Here is a 22348-nt window from a genome sequence, read left to right on the forward strand (position 1 = left end):
TATTCGTAACTAAACATATATTTTCAATCCCTTTATGAGCACTCAAGGAATTAAAATGCTTTCTTTACAAGAAAACCCTTTCACAATATGAAAGGTCTTTATTAAATTATCTCTCAGCTGACTCTGTGTTCCAAAGGAAAAATGGCCCAAGCTTGTTCAGGCTTTCCTGATCATTATCAGCCACAGACTAAAGACTCCATAAATTCTTGATTTGAAATGGAACTTTCTGGTGTTTTATTTCTATACAGTTTGAAGAAACAATCTGACATATCTGAAGACAAAAATATTTACGAGATCAATCATTCTAAGTCATCAGGACTTATGCAGAACTCAGAGGCAGGAGATCTTCATCATCAGTCTGGGTGCTTTTGATCACCATTAGGTGCTCCTTGGGCAGTTGTTAACAACCCTTTATTAGATATGTAACCTACTCAGAGTTAACATCTGTGCATTTCCTTGCAGGCAATGTCTTTCATTACTATCCCGAACTACAACACATTTTGGATATTATAATTACACATTAAAGGTAAACGAAAGGTTATAGTCACAGCATTTTCTTTTAAAGTCCCATTAATATGATAGATGAGCTTGTTTGTTGGAGCTTAAGTAAATGAAAATGGGAAAAAGTTAACAGACCCTCCCACATTGACCCCTGCAACCTCTCTCTCTTTTTCCTCCCTCACATACCCACTCCAACTCCACCCCCACCCCTCAAAAGTTTCTTTTTCTCCCTTCCTTGCAGTCTCTCACCACTGCTGCTCCAGTGCTCAGGCGAATATGCCTTTACTCATTTTCCCACTGCACCTCCAATCTGAGTCCACTTCTCTGACATGTGCTGCTAAACAAGCACAACTGCAGGTCACCAAGACTATTAGCAGCAAGTGCGAGAAGGACACAGCCTGTGACTGGAGCGCAGCAGGAAAATGAGAAACAGCCTGAGCACCAGAGGATCATGCACACACGCTCAGCTATAATAATAAGCATGCAGCTCTTCACAACTTGTTGTCCAGTGGCAAAGGCACATAGATTAGAAGGAATGCAGCCAAGGAGAGAAAACTGGAAACCCATTAAATCAAACATGAGTGTCAAAAACAAAGAATAAAAACATTCAGTTAAAAAAGGAGAACATTTGCCTTTTTATTATCAGTCTACCTCAGTATTAACTATATTCCCTCATTTGTGTTACCTAGAAATGTTGATATCATACTTCCAGTTAGAGTTCAGTTCGTGGAAGACTGTGGCACTGATTGCAGTGAAACACCATTTTTCACCTTCCACCAATCCAAGTAACTATCTTGAGCACATCCTCTCTCTCTCTCGTTCTGCAACCAGTTTCCTATCCATTGTTAGCTGTCCCAATACCTTGTGCCCTAACTTAGGTCCGATCTATTATCCAGCAGGAGAAAATGAGGACTGCAGATGCTGGAGATCAGAGTCGAGAGAGTGGTGCTGGAAAAGCACAGCAGGTCAAGCAGCACCTGGATCCATTTCCTCGATTAAGTCCTTCTGAAAGGCGATGCAGATTGCATTCACTGTGTGAATATTATTTCTTCAAAATAATCCATAACCCTGGTAAAGCAACAGCTTCCCTTTTGAAATTCACATCATGTTACTCTTTTGATTTTTGTGATATCTTATAAAAAGATTGAGATACCTTTGCGTCAACCAACCTCATACAAAATAGCGTGTGGATCATTTGAATTGTTCTAGCTCCAGTTTTGATTATATGAATAACATTAGCTGTCTTACAGTCCTCTGGCACTACTTTTTTTTTTTTTACACAATGTTTATATACTAACATTATATCTTTTTGTTTCCTCTGTACCTAAATTGATAAAGTCATATATACAAGTAAAACCTTAACCTAAAAATGCCATTAATGTACATTACTTAAAATTATGGAGATTTTAGAATGGCAATATGAAGTATCATAATGTGGGCCTCATGCTACAATTCTCTATAGAAATATTGCTAGCTGGCAGCATTGCCATCTGTAGCAGAAACAAGATACATACCCAAGAAAAGGGCGACAGAGCAGCAATTCTTTTCAAGCTACTACTATTTGTCTCTTGGCACACAAAGGGAAACATGAACGCCTGTCAAAATCAGTTTAACTGTTTTAGTCCAGGTCAACAATGCAAAAGTCAAATTGTAGAGGAAAATATATGTTTAATGAGAAGAATTTTTAGTGCCAACTTTTCAAAGGCTAGACTTTATTGGGCAACTTGTTAAACAGTAGTACAGTGGTTGATTCCCACAAAAGGGGCATTTCAGAATAAGCTCTCATTTGCTCAGAAATCATTGAGAAATGTGCAGCATTTGGTACCAAAACCAACTTCACGTTTGAAATGCATTTATTTCAGAGATCACTGTTTGAAAGATGCAAAAGAAAAATATTTTTTGACAATATCCATAGTCAGTGATAAATGTATTTTTTTAAATAGGAAGATGGCAATGAAGTTGGAGGGAACACTTGATAAAATTACCCGAAGAGTGGCTACTTCTAGTGGCCAATATGCCACTACACCCTGGTAAAAATAGAAAAGCTACATATTGACTTATGATCAATGGTCTTAGATAAATGTAACTGAACACTCTCATACACAAAAGAAAGTTTCTGACCAGAAGCCAGTCATATATACAAGCTTTTTGAAGTAATCCTAAGAACAAAATGCAAACAATACTACCATTGGCATCCCTCTGCCATTTTTCTATGAAATACACAAGCACTAGTTGGCTATAAAATTTATTCTTATTTAAAGTTAAAAAAAAGTCTGTAAATTAGTGTGTATCATTCCAATAGCTTATTCATAGATTTGTAAAATATACAAAAGCGAAATATTAGAAGTCTTCCAAACAAATTCAACTATAAAAGGTACTGATAAGTGTGAAATAGTCAGTATCACTGGATTGCATTTTGTAAAATAATCCACGTATTATTGACATACCAGTTTGCTGTTGCAATTGCAATTCTAAATAAAGGACAGCCAATTGTAAAATAGTGCCACTTGTTATATCGTGCCACACCCACTCCCCCTACCCCCACCAACCCCATAAAGAGCAGCTCAGGAGCTTGGAAACCAATGGATTAGTATACTGACAGGCTGTGCCAAGTGGTTGAACACAAGTTCAGCCCCACATGACTCTTAACTGGCATCATTCCAATTCCTAACCTTTCCATCTGAGATAGAGATTTCTCCAGAGGGACAACTAAATCAAGAGGCCTAATCAACGTGCTGAACACCATCTAAATCCTAATATAATGCTACCAGTAAACTACATTTTTAGGGACTCTAATTTACACAATTGTGGAAAATTGTGATAAAATTTCGAAATTTTAAGGAGCATAATGAAATTTATACCAAATAAAGCTAAGTGAAGTTTAAGAATTGCTCAAGGACCATATGTTTTAAGCACTTAAATTTGAGAACCTACTCCCACAAAATATTTCCAATTTCAAAATAGTGTGTGTATCAAGGAACTGATGCCAACAACTGTAATTGGCAACCCCAAAACAAAATCAAATAATCCATCTTAACATTAATCTTAAAAGGGTTTTTTCCAGATTGACAGTTTTGAAACATTTAACTTCCAGATTCATTTATGTCAAATGCTGCTTTGCATGTGCCTTTACTAAGCATTGTTGCCAGATGGAAAATATTAAGCAAAAAGGACTGTAACTAAATCAATCTGCTACAGAATAGTGCCAAAAGGCCCCATGCTAACTACAAGCAGATTTGCAGGCAGGTCTCATTCTGTTAAGACCTGGGTTCTGGCACATCCTTGCCCTATCCAACAGCAGGAGGCCAAGAGCTTGCTGAGAGCTGCTACTGTGCCAAATGGACTGTGGAGTGCTTACTGCTTGAGTGCTTCTACTGAGAGAGCGTGAATCCAAAAGTCCATTGTAAACAACTACTGGTACTTCCTGGCTGCTACTGTGCCATACATTTGAATACTAAATGTTTCAACTAAAATAATGCATTTTAAGCCTTTTTTTAAAAAATCCAAACCCAGTGGCATTTTCAGAATGAAGCTTTTATTAAAAATAACACATTTGTTCTATACTTATTATACTTCACTCCTCAAAATATTTGTTAGCTCAGTTGGCCAGGTTGTTATATGGAGTGATGCTAACAGCATGGGTTCAATTTCTGTGCCTACTGAGGTCACCATGAAGCCATCTTGACCTCACCCCTTGCCCAAGGTATGGTGATCCTCAGGTTAAACTCACCCCTAGTCATCTCTAATGACAGAGCAACCTGATGGTCCTCTGAGGTTACTCTAACTGGGGCTTGCTCTAAGAAAGCAAGACATTCGAAAAACATACTATCTAGAATTACAGGAACCTACATTCAGCAATTATGTATTTTCTAAATTATTCCAGTGAGAAAAATATGAAGCTAAAATTTGTACATTTGCCAGAAATAACTTGAAAGAGGTTTGTCTACAACTAATGCAAGCCAGGACAATTCCTTTCCAAAATCATTGTTTCAGTAATACTGCATAAGGAAAATTATATTTTTTGCAAGACTATTCCTTTCTACATTGATTGCATCTACTAAACTAATGCCACAATACTGCTAAAAGCCTTGAATGCTCCTCCAAACAGAAAATATTCCAAAAGTGGATTTGTTGTCATGTCACTGGCTAAATATATGTATTTACATGAACGGGATTCCCTTCTCATTTAAATCGGAGAACTTTGATTTCTGTTCTTTAAGGTTCTGTCACTGTCAAACATGAGCAGAATGAAGTAGTTCAGGCACTGTGTTTAACCATCACCACTATCAAATAGTTCTGGCTGGTCAGTCAGAGTGTATGTTGAAGAATGTGCCATTAAAATCTTTACTCAATCTGCCAGATCTGCCAAGAACTCACAAAACCTGTTTAATTGAGGTGGGCACATTGAGTGGCAGATCTGGGATTCCAACCCTGGAACACCGCCCTAGAATTCTCTGCAGCAGCCATATTGGGAGAGACTCCCATTTACAGAATTGTACAGCATCATGGAAGCCCATAAGTTAGACTGTTGTGATCCCCAATCCTCCAGTGGCGGATGTACATCACAAATTGCTGGAAAAATAATTAAAGATACATCACAGGGAACACAGCAGGATATCTGGTGTGGCAAATGGCCAAAGTAAAAATACCTTGTGATAACCTCAGGCTTGAAGTGTCTAAAATAAATGTTTGAAGGTAGATTTGATGGGCAGAAACAAGCACAAATTCAAATTAGTGTGCTGATTTGCCTTAAGGACTGTTTTTATATCTGTCTGGTTAGTTCATTAGATGGAACAGTGATCCCCACCCTATTTCGATTGAGGCTTTACAAACAGAACAGAAATCAGAGGCTTTCAGTCTTGAAGTGTTCAAGCAGTCTGCATTCCCAATATGATTTCTGATTTACAACTTGGATTTTAATAAGGTGCAAATGGGCACATTGTGATCACTAATGGCCACATTCACAACAGAGGGTTAGCAATCTGAATTACATGTTAAATTATGTTCATACAGCAGTTTAAGACTAGAAACTGGCAACTCACTATCACCAAAGATGCCTAAATTATGCCACTTTACATGTTATACCAACTGACCATAGACAGTTAGAAATGCACCACTATATAATAAGCATGATTCATGGGGGCAACTTTTTTAAAAAAAAAATTAACAACAATTCCAACCAAACACACTAAACCTACCAATGCCACTGTACAATAGTCTGAAGTGACTGTAGTGATTAATGTAGCAAACTTAATCTCACTGATTATAGCTGAACTATAATAGTTAGCATTAAATTTTTCAGCAAGGGGAACACGACACAATCCAAGCAAATTATTATGTTGCATGATATAATGGTAAAAATCACTCATGCCATAATTTCCTGGAAGGTCTGTATCAGAATAACAAAGTAGGCTGTAGTATCATAAATATCACTTCCTTTTATTTGGGCAATTGGTGTGCCACTTATTGTAACTGAGAATTTGTTCTAGTTAAATGCTTAGTTGAAAAATACATTTGAATCACATATAGTGCATTCACTCTTAACAATTTATGGTGAATTCTTTTTAAAAGGAGAAGTATAGCCAATGACTGCAACCAAGATCACAATCTCTTTCTTTACACTTTTGAAACTTTCAATATTTTGCTGAACTTTGGAAAACCTAATTTTATAGTTAAAGATAAAGTCAGATTGAATAAGGAATATGCTGAAATCATTTCCTCACAATTGTCAGTCAAACTTACTTTGTAATATTTTTTAACACGTGTTTCAAGTGGATTCAGCACCAGTGGCTGAAAAGCACCAGTTTGAGGTAATACCCTTCAATGTTCTACTATTTATACATCGAAAAGAAGGTCTCTGCAGTGCACTTGATCATATCCAGAAAGCACAGTCCTTCGGCAAAGCAGCTCTGTAACAGCTTACCACAATATTAACCCAGAAATATAGTTGGCTGTACTTATCCTTCATCATCAGAAATACAATTTCCTTACATTTCTCATTGGCACAAATGTTTCTGAACTCTGCCAACTTAAAAACTTCCACTATAGCTGGATTCATTCAAATTCTTTTAATTAATTGTGTTTTTTTGCACACTGTTGGTATTTACCTCATTCTTGAGCACAATCCAACAATACTTGTGTTTTGCTTGCTTTTTCATTCACCATAGGACATGGGATAGGGGGCTTATTGGCTAGGCCAGCATTTATTGCCCACCCCTAGTTCCTTGAGAAGGTGGTGGTGAGCTACAACATAATAGCACACGTCTATTTGTGAATTATTGCATATCTTAATCCATACACATTATCCAAATGTCAAAGGGATACATTTCAAATGAGATGTGCTAATTTTGTGTTTCATATTTTAAGTTGAAAATTTAACTAACAGTTCTGATTGCTTGAATTGCACCCTTTCAGAAAGTGTTTATTGCTTGCTATTCATGTTTGAACTGAAAATCAGTTATACAATATATACAGAACAGCATATTTCATGATATTTAACAGGATATGTGATAGCAACTGTTGCCTCATGGCTGGGCTCCATAAACCTAATAGGAAGTGTACAACTACTGATATCTTTTCGTGCCCATATTTTATGTGCAACTGCGCAAAGTGTGTGTCATAGAGTGTATGAGAAAAGGAATTATTGGGAGTCTTGTGACAGAGGTTATGACGCATCATGATGCCTACATTAAAAGAAAATTTTCCCAATTTTTAGTTATTTTGCTAACAATACTAATAAGCTTCACATTAAAATATTTGTACAATTAAAAACTGCAAATCATTACATTTGGCCAGGTAAGAACCATTGTACATACTTTTGTAATTTAGTTCTTCACAGCAAAATATGATGATCAATTTACCTAGTTGTTAAATTTCAATTTTCTATTTAGCAAAGTGTATCCTAAAATAGCTTATGCCAAATCTTGCACTAAATCAAACTAATTTGGAGAAATATACTTCAAACAGTGAATACAATTTTAATTTTAATGTATTACTCAAATCTAAGCACTTAATTCAATAAAACTAAGTTCTAAGGAAACTATTTAATGCACATCATTGACGATCCGAGGGCTGAGGAAAAAAATCCTGTCAGTATACATAATATTTTGGATACGTTATTTTGCATTAGGCCCTGCTTAATGCATACATTCAGATTTTTGTGAAATAGTTGATAAATTGTTTAGTAAATTGTTCTTTAGTTTTCTGAAAACTGAAATTATTCCAGTGGCATGGTGTGTCAAAATATCTTGCTTACAAGAAAAATCAAAACAATGCAATGCTAAAAGCACTAAAGCTTGGGTGGTCCAAGAAATGTTACAGGAAACCATGCTGAATTATGGTGTTCCTACTAATTCTCTCCTTTAATGCAATACTTCCAGTAATCAAGATGGACTCCAAAAAGATGATATTTAACTCAATGAAAATAATATTAGTGTAAATAATAAATTATTCCTAAATGATGAGAAATGTTCATACTTAAACATATATGTGTTGCAGGACATGGCATTGTGAAATCAAAGATAACCAAATTCTTCACTGACTCAGTTCTAGGATTGAATGCTAACTTCAGCACTGCAGCTGTGCTGTTCTGGCACATCATTAACGACTTTCAATATTCATGGTGCACAATTTCTTTACTCCAGAGCTTCAAAGACATTTCATATAGCAGATACTGAGCAATGACATTTTACTAATACCCAATTATGATAAAATACATAATTATTCCACCATACAGATTAGCAACTTGCATAAGTATAGCATTAACTAGAAATGTGCAAGCACCATTCAAAAATAAATACGCACTAGCTAACCAAATCAAACTCAAGTCAATACTGTATATAAAATACACTCAGAATGCAGAAATAATAGAACTATTTTCAGAATGAAAAAACATTTCAGTCCTAAATATGAAATTTGTTTTTGTTCTATTTAGTTTGACACAACTGAAACTCTTCTTATAGCCATTAATTGATTCTATGATTTTTATGCCACCAAGTTCTAGTTTCATAGACAGTTTCAACCTCAAAAGGTTAAAGATTTTGTAAAATATTCAGCAAAACATTTAATATAGCCAATTTTAGCAAATGCTTTCCTTTTCTTAAAACTGTAGCCAGAAAGCTGAGGGGCACAACAATGGCTGAAGAGTTAATGTTGTACTTTCTATATATACAAACAGTGGCCTGGGTCCTTAAAGGACCTTGTTTGTCCCAGCATTTCACTGATTTGCCAGTTGGCAATCCTAAGCCAGGAAACTGTCAATTTCAATCGAGCTTAGGGCTACATACACCCATTAAAATAGTCTTGCTGGTTAAGGGGCAGCCTCTGTTTCCAAAGCATGGGAACGAGGGCTCTGCATTCCTCAGATTTGAGCTGGCAACTTACACTGACTAGAATTTTCAAGAAGCAATGAATGAGTTTAACAAAGGCGTCCTGTGGCCAGTTTCTGGCTGTCTTCCATGTCAACAGTTTCTTAGGTCAGAGGTCACACTAACTACATTTATTCCCAGCAGACCCTGTTCCAAACACAGTCTGCAATAAGTACAAATTCAGAATTTTTCAGTAATCCCTTGAGATATCACTGATCTTCCACATGTTCCTGCTCAATTAAAACAAATTCTCACTTTGCACCCTCTGCGCTGAGAGAGAGGCACCCACTGGAAAAGAAAACAGAATAAAACACAGACAGAAACAAAAAGAGCATTCTAACTACAGATTGACACTAAGTGTAACATGTTCTGCTAACTAGATCAGCACTTTCACTAAACACTAAATCAGATACAAAATTACTGCTACTCCATCTTTTACAATATGATTCTGCCCTGCCGACATCCAAAAGAAATAAAAAAGCCTTCTCTATTTCTGACAGCAGTTACCTATAAAAATAAGAATAACTGTTTAAGAGAATTTAATGGCATATATGCAGAATACCCACATTGCATGAATAAAAATAATGGAAAAGCTGAACATATTTATAAAATTTCTTCTCAAATATCAAAGCCAACCTTTGGTACATTTTTCATTCGGTTGTTTACATATAACATTTCACTTGGGGTACCTATGCCAACTATTGCGTATTTGTTAATTGAAAACCATCACAAGTCACCAGATGCTTAAATTAAGCATTGGCAAGCACACACTGAATGTTGATAAATGCTATTTAAAGAGCCACAAACTCCCAATCTGTTAATATAAATGATACTAATACACATAACACAGATAAGCAAAAATACACATCTTTCTAATAAGTGACTGAATAGAATTTTTAGAATTCAGAACTAGGGATAGAACAACATTTAACGTTCAAAAGAAAACATAAAATATAGTTTTTTTTTTAAATCCTTTTTCGAAAATCTGTATTTATATTTCCTGATTGAAATTTGCTTTTGAATTAAAAAATGCTTAGATAATGTCTTGTTTTAAAGTATTTTGGATTGCAAAATGCACATCTGCAAAACAAAGTGCAATTTTAACTTTTTACTTGTGAAGATAAGAGTAATAGCATTTGACCTTCAGCCGTTAATATTATTTCCATAAATCCAAATAGATGGAGCATCTCACTAACACTGATCTTGCTCCAGAAACACAAGACACAGTTGTTGTAGCAATGATAATAGTCAGAGAAACAAAATACCAAAAAAATGTCAATTTCTCCAATTTAAAATGAGAAATCTGAAATGTGGGAAGTTCTCAAACCTAATCATTTCAGCACAGTATTAGCTGAAGTCTTGTGTAATTTTAATTTATATTTGCTTGTCTGATATCATATTCTAAACTCAGCCATAACTCAGCATAAATGAGAAGAAAATGAACTTGACCACAACAGGACTTTTCTTTAAAAAAAATTTGTATAAGCAAAGGCATTTCAACTGCTTCTTAGTACAATTCAGGACAACTTGTTTCCAACACAGTCTTATAAGAAAATGTGGCAAGTGAGTTCTGCTCTGTGGCATTGCTCAATGGAAACACAGCGTGTGGAACAATATTATATTTAACTGTTACAGGGGACGGCCATTTAATTTCACTTACCCTTTGAAGCTATTACTCAAATAGTCCCTGTGGAGTGCTAATTTAAATAAGATGAGCTCAAGGTCAGTTAGAGGAAGCTCATGCAGTTTGGCAATTGCTTGTAAATCTCTGGTTCCTATTCTTGAGTGAACTGCCAGGTTATAAGGTCAGAAAAAAATGCTTTTCATTCTCCCATTTGATTATATTCTTGACACACAAGTGATCAATATGCCACATAAATACTTTGTGTACCGAGCCGGGGAAAAAGAGCAGTGCAGTGGGAGTGAATGAATCACAAGACAGGGAGGAAGGGAGCGGGCAGAGAGTAGCATATAAGGCAAAACATAAAGACAGTATTAGACCCAAGCACATGAAAACCAGTGAGCAGAATTCAGCAGCTGTGGTCACAGAACACAACACATCGTTTGTTTTGAATAAAGAGTAGGCCAGTATTGATGATACGGAGCTGATTTTCAGTGGGAAATCAAGTAGACCAATCAGTTTCAAATGAGGCAATACTGAAGGGCAAAACGAGTGAACAAGGCAAGAATTTGCCGAGACCATGATATCATGATTCCAGCTGACGTTATCATTGGGCAGATCAGATCCCAGACTGAAATCTGGCTTGATAGATCATATTTGGTTTGACTTCTACTTAACAAAGTGCTTGAAGTTCCTTATACAAAAGAAAAGAAGAATAAACCAAGCTATTTATATTCGAAAGATTCGGAGAAACATACCATAAAGTATGATCCCATTTATCCCACTACCATCATTTTCAGTAGTCAAATACCGGAGACCTTTCTTCCCCATCACATCTATTGGTTTGACTTATCTGATTCTTTCAATTCCCAGTCTTGACAGCTTGGTAGCCTTTTTTCTTGGTTAAGCACACAACTTAGTTTAAACTTTCACAGCTCCAGATAACCACTTCAGGGTTCTAACCAAACTCTCCAGTGATAATGCTTGCAACTAAAACCCTTACACTGAGGTAACCTATTCCCTAAATGTTCTAAACTAATTCCTTTCTCTGGGAGAAACTGTTTCTTACATCTGACTTTAACTAAGGCTTGTGCAAACTGAAACCAAAAGCTTTCCAAGCCATGGGTTTCTCCCCTAAGCAAAAAAAAAACAGTTTGGGATTCTTCTAAATCAAAAGCAAGATAATGCTTTCCATCTTTACCCTATCCGATTGTAAATGTCTCACATTTCAAATAAATTTTCATTATCACTCCAGGGATTCTCTTTCTTTTTCTCTCTCTCTCTCTCTCTCTCTCTTTCTCTCTCTCTCTCTCTCTCTCTCTCACACACTGGTTTAAAAAAATTATTCTAGAAATACTGACAAGTTAATCGTAAAATTTTCTCTTACATACAAAGATCAAAACCCACATGCTACTATCATATATTACATATAAAAAAATATAAAAATTGCACACCTTACATCACAATGAGAACTAGAGATAAACTAAGGCAATAAATTGAGTGAAGAACAAAGACCAGCAAAGGGGAGGGGAAAAAACAAATTAGAGAAAAGGTGTTCAAGAAGTAGAAACATGCACATACAAAACAATGTCACGAACAAAGGTAATCTTATTTTCTAACACCATTTTAGATGAAATCGAGATGATAAAAGATCATGCAATATGTTGCATAAATTAAGATTGTGTACACATATCACATAATTACATTGCTACCAAACTCAGCTAACTGCATCCTGTCTTAATTATCATTTTGAACCTGTATAAACGTGCAAATTCTCCAACTCCAATTAACTACTGAAGCCATAAAAATCACTGAAATTTACTAATCAAAATAGTACATGTTACTGGTGTACTGCACAACTTTCTAGCATGAAACTGGTTTGGTTCAAGTAACTACTTTCTGTTTATTGTATCTTTACTTACATCTCCTAATTTGGTCGCAGATGCTAGATTTAATCATTATTCACTATGATAATTAAGCAATAAAGAAAACTCTACTTATCATAGAAAACATATGGAGTGAAATAATGTGTTCAACAAAATAACATATGCCCATTGCTCTCAGATACATCATCTTAAACACCAGAAAACAATAACAGATATATGCCCACTCCTTCAATTGCTCTGCCATTCAATTTGAGCATGGCTGATCATCCTACTCAGTATCCGATTCCTGCTTTCACCCCATATACTTTAATTCCTTTAGCCCTAAGAATTATATCCAGTTCCATGAAAACATTCAATGTTTTTGGCCTCAACTGCTTTCTTTGTTAGAGAATTCTACAGGGTCATCACTCTTTGGGTGAAGAAATTTCTCCTCACCTCAGTTTGAAATTGCCTGCCTATATCCTTAGGCCGTGACCTTAGTTTTGGATTTTCATTTTTGTCTTGATGACCAGGGAATTAGAACCAAAGTTAGCTTAAGCTACTTTGAGATTGTGCAGTTTTTAGCAGTTTTGGTTTGTGTTGTAGATCATTTACAAATGTCATCTGAAGACCAGAGTGTAGCATACTTTGCAGTGAATAACCAGGTGACATGTCCAATAGCAACCTGGGAATGCCTCATCTCCCTGCTGTTGCTGTCATTTAATGGAAGCACAGTAAAATCACAAGTGCTAACACACCAACGCGGTACCTGAGCATCCCAAACAAAAAGGTATTTCCACTTGTTATGTTCTGAAGAATATTCCAGATAGTGAGAGGCTATTCATCCGAGATAACATCAATGAACCTGTTGAGACAGACAGCAATTCATGCCCAACAAGCTTTGTGTGTCATGGGGTGTGCAGGATCAATGATAAAGGGTCTTCTTAAACTGTGCAGTAAATACACTCTGCATTAACCAGCAGCTTTTTTCAAGGTAGATAGTCACTTAAGATGAACATGGGACCAATAAGAGAAGACACGTCCTGTGCATTCTTCACACCTGCATTTACCACAGATTGTGACATCGACCATTCTTATATTAGCACTTAGGAACGTTTCCCAATCCCAAACAAGATGGCTTACCATCGATCAAATTTCCTTGTACTTGTAACGACGCCACACAGCAGCACTTTGCTCTGCTGTTCATACTGCTACCCAGCAAAGGTTTACCAAGTGCCAATGCTGGTTTTAATTAAGTTTGGAAGTCACAAGGTTCAACCATCTATGAAGCAGAAGGCCAAAAACTGCTAAGACTGGTTTGACACTTGTGTTGTGTGTTATTAACAGCATCTCTATATTTAGTGAGGAAGAAATTAAAATGATGCTTCAAAGTAGTTTAAAATGTAAAGCAGCAGAGAGACAATGGTACATATTAATTTAGAGGTAACTGCTGATATTGGGCAACATATTTAAGAAACTGAGTTGATTTGTTTTATGCAGTTCCTTCTTTTTCATTAATAGCTTTTTGGAAGTGACTATATTAAAGCAAAAATATACAAACAGGAAGTAGTTAATTGAGCCAAACAAGTTTTATGCTGGGAACTGTCAAATATAATAAACACTTTCAATATGCTGCATAAACAACTTTTAATTTTATTGATAGGCACAGGTAGTTCTCCCATAATGCCATAGTTGCACTCCAGCGAAATCTCAGTTAATAGAAAATCGCTTAATAGAAATAATGGGGCCTATGGGAAAAGTGAGGTTCAGGGCAGACCAGCGAAAAATACCACATGCGATTGCTCAGAAATTACCCACCCATCTAACACAAAGTACAGCGCAGCCTGAATGAAGGTTGAAATCACATTTATTAATGAAAGTAAATTTGACACAGTACACTTTAAAAAATGTAAGAAAGCTGCTCTCTGTACAGAAAGCTGCTCTGTCAGCAGCTGCTGGCAGTGCATGAGCAGAACAGCACGAAGACCAGCACTGACATCACACATGCACAGAACAGCAGAGACATCAGCACATGTGCAGAATGACGTATGCAAACCAATCCCCTGGAGTAGCGCTATTGCCAATGGAGGTAAGTGTTCTCAAAAATACTGTTACCTAATTCTTCAGCGACATCATAGCCAAAACACACTGCCAAAATGCGCATTATCCCAGAACTATCTGTACACACACAGTGACAACAAATTGATTTACATGGGCAAGGTAAATGGTCCCATATATATCAAGTGTATAGCTGTTATGCACTTTAAATACATTAAAGATTAACCAGACCAGGGCGAAGGTCAATCACTCATTTAAACGTGTTGTATGCAACGTGAGATGACTCGATGATCACAGCAGTCTAGAACGTATTTCTAGGAACAATGATTGAAACAGAAAGAAAACTAAACTTATGCAACATTAAGCTCAAATAGTTTTGGTCTCTGTACATCATGAAGAATACCGAAATTCTAGAGAAAAGGCAGAGCACTAATCGTTATATAAAATCTTAGAAATCTTAAATTGGGCAAAAAGAAGTATCTTTTGAAAGAAATGTTGTGTTTGAGCTATTTTAAAATTGAAGAAATTAACTGCAACAAGTAGAAATAAGTAAATCATACTTATAAAATAGAGGTGATTTTTTTAAAATATTAAAACTACATTTACTATGGAATTGATGGTGAAAAGTTTTCCTCTATTTTCATTGTTTTTGAGTAGTATCAAGTGTCTTACCAGATAATGTTTTGGCCTCTCTACCTCTACATACTCAATAATCATAGAAGGAATAGTAATTGCCAATTAATTATTACACGTTCATTACGTGATAATCTAACGAACCAAAAATAGTACTGCTATTAAACAGACATCAGTCTAGATAGTCATCTATATTTTCATCCATATTGCACATTTTAGGCAATTACAAACTTTGCCACAGCACACAAACAAACATTGTTCTGAAACAATTTATTATTTTTAAAAAGTTGCAATGTTGCAATGTTTAAATGAAATCTTAAACCTATTCGGGACTACTGCTAACTCTTCAATATTGAGAATCGCTTTTCGATAATGAGTTCCAAAGAATAAAATAGAATCAGAATTAGTTTACCCGAAGTTCCATTAGGAACCCAGTGCTATACATTTCAACGGCTTATTCCTTTCACTGGCAATTTGCCTTCAGTATTACATTAAGTTTTAGGTATTATGAATACAGTTTTAAAATTGTTCTTTGTATATTAAATTCAAATCATTATATCTTCACTGAAATACTTAATTAAACCTGTCTTATCCAATTTGTCCAAGAAGACACAAAAAAAAATTGTAATCTGAAATATAGGTCGATACTACATACACTGCATTTTGATTCAAGATAAATATAGATCAGTGTGTCAGCTGTTAATTCAACAAAATAGGGCATAATCCACAAACTAGTATGGAAGTCAATGCTCTCTTAATTTTATTTTAGAAAGTGCCATTACCCAAAACAAGTATGAAACTACTGCACACAAAAGAGTCTGATAAACACAGAGGGTCCTTTCCCCCAAAACAATGCAGTTTAGGATTGACCCCTTAGTGCAATGACCTGTTGGGAAAGGATATGAAAATTTTGACTGTCAGCTAAAATGTGATGTTTGTCACAATCCAGAAGCTAATGTTAAGTTCAATGTTTGTGTAATATTCTCTGTTGTCTCACCTTAGGATACAGAAGCAAGTTTTGGCCCCAGAAGATAAGCGACAGAATCCAAACCTCTGCTTGCTGTCAATGTCAGTGAGTACAAATGTAAAGTTCTGGCCAACTTGGCTGACTGTAAGGCTGAAAAATGAGAGAACAAAGCAGGAGTGTATTTTCAACTAACCATTAGATAAAGATGTCTAATCAAATCATGTCATTGAACCAGCATAGCTGAATTCCAGTCAGACATTTTCCCGAAAACCTCTGAAAGCAATGCTATCGAAAAGTTACAAACATTTCATTTTTTAACATGTTAATTACAGTGAAGTTGCTGTAAATACAGGAAATCCACAAAAGATTTTATCAACTTTCTAACAAAATTATGTTATTATAAAGTGCACGTACTGCATCAAAATACATTGTGATATTACAAAAAAACAATTGTAAGAGAAGCTACAGCAATGTTGCAAGTTTGATATTATGTACCCATTGTTCTGTATTATCTAGATTCCTCATCTGCACAATCAACTCTCAGCAAAAAAAAACAAACTAGACCAAGTCACAAAATAGTTCATGAATTTGAAATGGTCGGGTTTTTTTCCTTGCATTGCATATATGCAGAGTGTCTGTAATATTTGTCAATATACTGACTAACTTGTCGATTCTATATGCTAGCTGCAGATCAACTGATGGCATTCTCATCTGAGTCAATGTTCAGAGCTGAAATCAACACCAGGGCTTCAGCACAAAAATACAACCTTAACATTCCAACACAACATTCTGAGTGCTGTACTGTCAGAGTTGCTATCTTTTAGAGGAGACATTAAACGGATCCCCTAATCAGCTTCATGTAAAACATCCTACAACCCATATTATTAATCAATCACCATCACAAGAAGGTTATCTCGGTACGATTACACTGCTGTTCAAGGGAACCTACAATGTGAAAACTGCATATTGTGCATCCTACTGTAACAGTGAAAACACTTCATTGGTCACATAAGTTTGAAATAAATAGTCCTCATGCAGCACCCTATACAAGTGTAAGTCTTTCTTTCCCACTATAATGGCAATTCATAAGGTGACATTTTAATTCATTCATAGGATGTGGGTTTTGTTGCCTTAGCATTTATTGCCGAACTCTGACTGCCCTGGAGAAACTGGTGGTGAACTGCGTTTTTGGATCAGTATTTTGATATGAGGGAGTTGACAGGCTGTTGACCGAGCAACTAAAGTTTGTATTAAAATCAAGTTTCTCAGTTTTGTTCATCAACTTTATCTACATTTCTTTGCATTTTCTGGTTAGGTGCATTTTATCCCCACCTGTTATTACTTTTTCTTCTTTATTGGTTTTGTTTTATGCCTCTAGCTTCTGACATTCTGCTCTTATCATTATTTAATTGTACCTCTAATTTCAGATTTCTACTTCTTTTATGTTTTAAGCTCCATGTCATTATTGCATCCACACTCTGTCTCACAATTTCCAGTGTTATGCACCTTGGGTCAAAGCTGTCAATGCAGCTGCCACTTGCAGACTGCTGCCAGAATATTGCAACATCAATGCTGCAAACCCATCTAAAAATTAGTCTTCAATTATATTAGAAATGACAGACAACTGCCAAAGTCAAACTAATATTTTTTTGTCTTTCTTTGCTTAATGTCAAGGTTAGTTCAAAACAATTACAACACAAGGATCCATTACTGGCCTAATTTGGGACAGTCACATATTTAATATATAGCTGTCCATGGATTCACTTTTTGATGCCAGTTATATGAGCTACAGCATAATCCTAATTTAGCTTCCAAGGTTTTCAATCAGTTTATTTCTCTTAGATAATCAGAAATGCAGAATAATTGTAACTAACTGTCCAAATTGTACGTAAAGTACTGACAGCACACTGTTTTGCCTGTGCATTATTCTAAATTAAAGGGCCTTGACTTTATTTTCTATTCATTTCTGGGAAATGGGCATCAGCAGCAAGGCCAACATTTAACGCCCATTTCTAAGTGCCCTCAACAAGTGATGGTGAGCTCTTGGAGGGGAACTTCAAGTGGTGTTTTGATGTGCCTGCTTTCCTTGTCTTTCTAGTTTTTAGTAGAAGTTAAACATTTGGAATGAGCTGTCAAAGAGACCTTCTGTTGTGACTGTAATGAGGTCAGCCAGGTGGGCATTAAAGAATGAGTTCCCTGATTGGACCAGATTAATAGCCCCAATCAGGAAGCTCTAGCTGACAAATAAGAACAGGAGTGTTCCCCTTCACTGTTTGATCACACAGCATTGCCCTTTGATGTGAAGGACAGTGCTTGTCACTGGCCACTCGGGTGTTTTCCTATCTTCCTGATGGTGGAAATTGAATAAAGATTCGTGCACCTTGTATCTCTCATGGTGTCTCACACCTGCACACACACATGGGTGCTGGGGAAACATTTTTAAAAAAAAAGGAGGGTTAGAGATACTGGCACTCAGAGCTGCCTCTGTGGGAGATGGATCAGTGTGTGTGTGTGTGCGTGCAAGGACTCTCCTCCTTGAAGGTGTCAGAGGGGAAGGGGACTGTCCCTGGACCAGCTGCCCCACATCCAGAGAGCTCTGAGAAGAAGAAAAAAAGAACAGGAATGTCAGACATCCTGTTCACTCGTTAAAAAAAAATGAACAGGAATGTCTTGATCACACAGCATTGCCTTTTGTGAAGGGCAGTGCTTGTCACTGGCCACGCGGGTGTTTCCTTTCTTCCTGGTGGTGGAAATTGAATAAAGATTCGTACACCTTTTGTCTCTCACTGGGTCTCACACCTGCACACACAAAAAAAAGAAAGAAAAAAAAAAGAACAGGCTGTCAGACACCCTGTTCACTCTGAGGAAGATGGATCCTTGTCAAGGACTCTGACAGTGTAAATAAAGGGTGACTTGGAGATGGGATACTGGCTTCTGTGCAATTATTTCAGTGAGAGAAAAGAACACTCACAACAGTTGTCTTTGAATAAGGATAACCACTTCTGGCACCATACCATCCATTTGGGAAGCTTGACTTGTTCAATACTGCTGAAGACAGGACTCAGTATGTGGAAAGTTCACACTGAGAATTTCTACACAAAGCTGCCCATCATGAAGGTGGATATGGGCCATACATACTTGTAACTGTGGTTAGATAATGATTCACAGAAGAATGCTACATTTAATACCCATAAGGGTTTACACCAATATATAAGATGACCATATTGGGGTATCACCAGCCTTTGGAATTTTTCAGCAGAATTTGGAGAACATTTTACACGATCTACCCCACATCACCATTTATCTAGATGACATACTATTAACAGGGAAGACCAATAAGGAGCACTTAGAGAATTTGGAGTTAGATGTTTCTCCTTGGCAGGTATATTCCTTAGAAGGGGAAAGTGTGTTTTCCAGGCATCCCAAGTGACTTACTTGGGCTACAGAGTTGACAAGACCTGTCAGAAAAGAAAGTGTAGGTGATCAAAGGAGCCCTGACTCCCACGTCTGTACCGGAGCTTAGATCTTTCCTTGGGCTGGTGAACTATTGCGAAAGTTAACACATAACCTGGTCTCCATCCTGGCACCTTTGCAACAACTCTTTTAAAAAAAGAGAGGGTCAGCCTTGGAAATACCCACGGCATAGCTTTCAAGGAAGCAAAGAAATTGATATCATCGTTAAGGTGTTAGCACACCCTGATCCCAAGATCTGGTATTGACATGCAATACTTCCTCAGACGGCATCAGGGTAGTATTAACTCATAAGTAACCCAAAAGGGTATGCATCTAGAACTTGAGCTAAAACAAAGCTTCAATAAAGAAGAAAGAAAAGGAAGATTTGACACTCATACTTGGAGTCAGGAAGTTCTATCAATAGCTTTACAGATGTAAATTTGTAATAATAATGGATCACATACTCCTGCTAGGGCAAAGAGGACAAAGTAGTGAGGTCCATAACTTCAGGTTGAATTCAGCTGGTGGGATCCAATACCAAGTACCTATAATTACAAGTTAGAACACCATCCAGGAGGCCAAGTGGAAAAGACAGCTGCATTGAGCCACTTCCTGCTGTCAAATACACCGCCACTGGCACAGTACGTAATGGTTTTAAATTTTATTGATGCTTTCACTCACAGCTATCACATTAAACTTTGAACACAAAGATCCAGTCCTGGCAAAACTGAAACAGCTGGTGGTAATGGGGGAAATCAAAAAGTCCATCAGAACCAGAATCTAAACCATTTTGGACCCAGAGAGACCAGATCAAGTAGAGGAAGACATATTAATGTGGGGAGTAAGAGTGATTGCCCCAAGCAAAGGTCACAGAGATGTTGCCGTCAGATACTGGCTGAATTCCACTAGGATCATCTAGCAGATTCCAAATGAAGATGTTGGCAAGAAGTTGGCTGGTGGCCAAGACTGGATATGGGCGACACGGTGGCACAGTGGTTAGCACTGCTGCCTCACAGCGCCAGAGACCCGGGTTCATTTCCCGCCTCAGGCGACTCTCTGTGTGGAGTGTGCACCTTCTCCCAGTGTCTGCGTGGGTTTCCTCCGGGTGCTCCGGTTTCCTCCCACAATCCAAAAAAAATGTGCGGGTTAGGTGAATTGACCATGCTAAATTGTCCGCAGTGTTAGGTGAAGGGGTAAATGTAGGAGTATGGGTCTGGGTGGTATACGCTTCGGCGGGTCGGTGTGGACTTGTTGGGCCGAAGGGCCTGTTTCCACACTGTAAGTAATCTAATCTAAAACATCCCAGTGCACACCCTTGCTACTTCACCCCAGTGTTATTTAAACTCCATTGTCTCCTCATACCCCCCCAACACTTCCACTGTGTATAAAGCTTTTGAGAGTCTGAAACTCCCTGGGTTTAATTAGCTCCTCCACTTCTAGACATGTTTTGTCCCCTCTCTACCCCAAATTTTGTTTTGTTTCACTTTTTCCATTTAGTGCACTGTTTCCCTTTACCCTGCCATTCAGGTGCCTCTCCATCTACAACTTCCCCTTAAGATCAGCCTTAAAACCTCTCTTTTCAAGCAAGATTTTATCACACCCTAATATTTTCCTCTTTAACCCTCATTTCTTCATATCTGTGATATGCAGTAGGGTTTTAGTTTCTGTATTAAAGATTCTACATCAATACAAATTGCAGTGTTTTGTTAACAGCTTGGATTATGGAGCTTGGAGTGATACAAGATGGATAAAAGGCAATTGATACTTTAAACACATCAAAGCTCTTTCAAGTAAAGTACTGAAATGGCTCAATTAAATGTTCCAGTATATAGAGTAAGAATTATTTTTTGACAAAGAACAAATTCAAATACTAGCTAAGACCAAAAGTTTAATAAATTAATGCAAAGCATTAAATAGAAATATTGAAAGAATTTATTGAACTGTGGTTTTATTACTCCTGTGGTAACAGAGTTGCTAGACGAGTTGTGCTGGACCTCCAAAAGCTGAGCAATAACAGAACTGCTGACAGATTCAGCAGTTAAGTGTATGGAGTAGTGCAAATTTTCTGGATTGAGCCAATAGATAATCACTAAACGTGCCAGAAAAAGTTAGCGTTAAAATTGAAATTAAAATTAACTTTTGTTGTCTTTAAATATAAATTATTTATGAGAATATAGAAAGCATGCTTAGTAAGTTTGTAGATGACATCAATCGTGGACAGTGAAGAAGGTTACCAAGATGACAAAGAGATCTTGATCAACTGGATCAATGGCCTGAGGAGTGGCAGATGGAGTTTAATTTGGATAAATGTGAGGTATTAAATTTTGGTAATAGAAACAAGGGCAGGGCCTATACAATTAAAAGTAGAGCTTGGGTAGTACTGTAGAACAGACAGACCTAGGGGTTCAGGTACATAATTCTTTGAAGTTTACATCACAATTAGTAGGGTGATGTAGAAGGCATTTAGCACACTTGCGCTCATTACTCAGACTTTTGAGTATAAGAGTTGGAATGCATGTTGAGGTTTTCACAACACTGGCGAGGCCTCTTCTGGAGTGGTGTGTCCAATTCTGGTCTCCCTGTTAGAGGAAGGATGTTATAAGGAATGATGTTCATGTTGGTAAGGGATGATATTCAGTCCCTTGCGCGGGGGGACCTAGAATCAGGGGATGTAGAGTCAGTGTGGATAGAGCTGAGAAATACGAAGGGTAAAAAGACCCTCTTGGGAGTTATCTACAGGCCCCCAAACAGTAGTCTGGATGTCGGATGTAATTTAAATCGGGAGCTGAAATTGTCGCAAAGATGTCACTACAGTTGTTATGGGGGATTTCAACATGCAGATAGACTGGGAGAATCAGGATGGTATTGGACCTCAAGAAAGAGA

The 22348-nt window shown here is 37.0% G+C and overlaps 1 protein-coding gene across 6 annotated transcripts in view; it reads right to left on the reverse strand.

Annotated features, from left to right (window-relative positions):
- Positions 1-22348, reverse strand: part of dennd1a (DENN/MADD domain containing 1A) — a 523293-nt gene that overhangs the window by 320469 nt on the left and 180476 nt on the right. For 5 of the 6 annotated variants that reach the window (XM_043720138.1, XM_043720136.1, XM_043720140.1 and 2 more), the window contains exon 5: positions 16042-16161. In XM_043720138.1, the coding sequence (XP_043576073.1) occupies positions 16042-16161 (120 nt within the window). Of the gene's footprint in view, positions 1-13122; positions 13197-16041; positions 16162-22348 lie in introns of those variants that run through there. The other variant, XM_043720141.1, reaches the window with a different exon arrangement.

The sequence above is a fragment of the Chiloscyllium plagiosum genome, chromosome 30 (genome assembly GCF_004010195.1).
Source record: "Chiloscyllium plagiosum isolate BGI_BamShark_2017 chromosome 30, ASM401019v2, whole genome shotgun sequence".
Lineage (NCBI taxonomy): Eukaryota > Metazoa > Chordata > Chondrichthyes > Orectolobiformes > Hemiscylliidae > Chiloscyllium > Chiloscyllium plagiosum.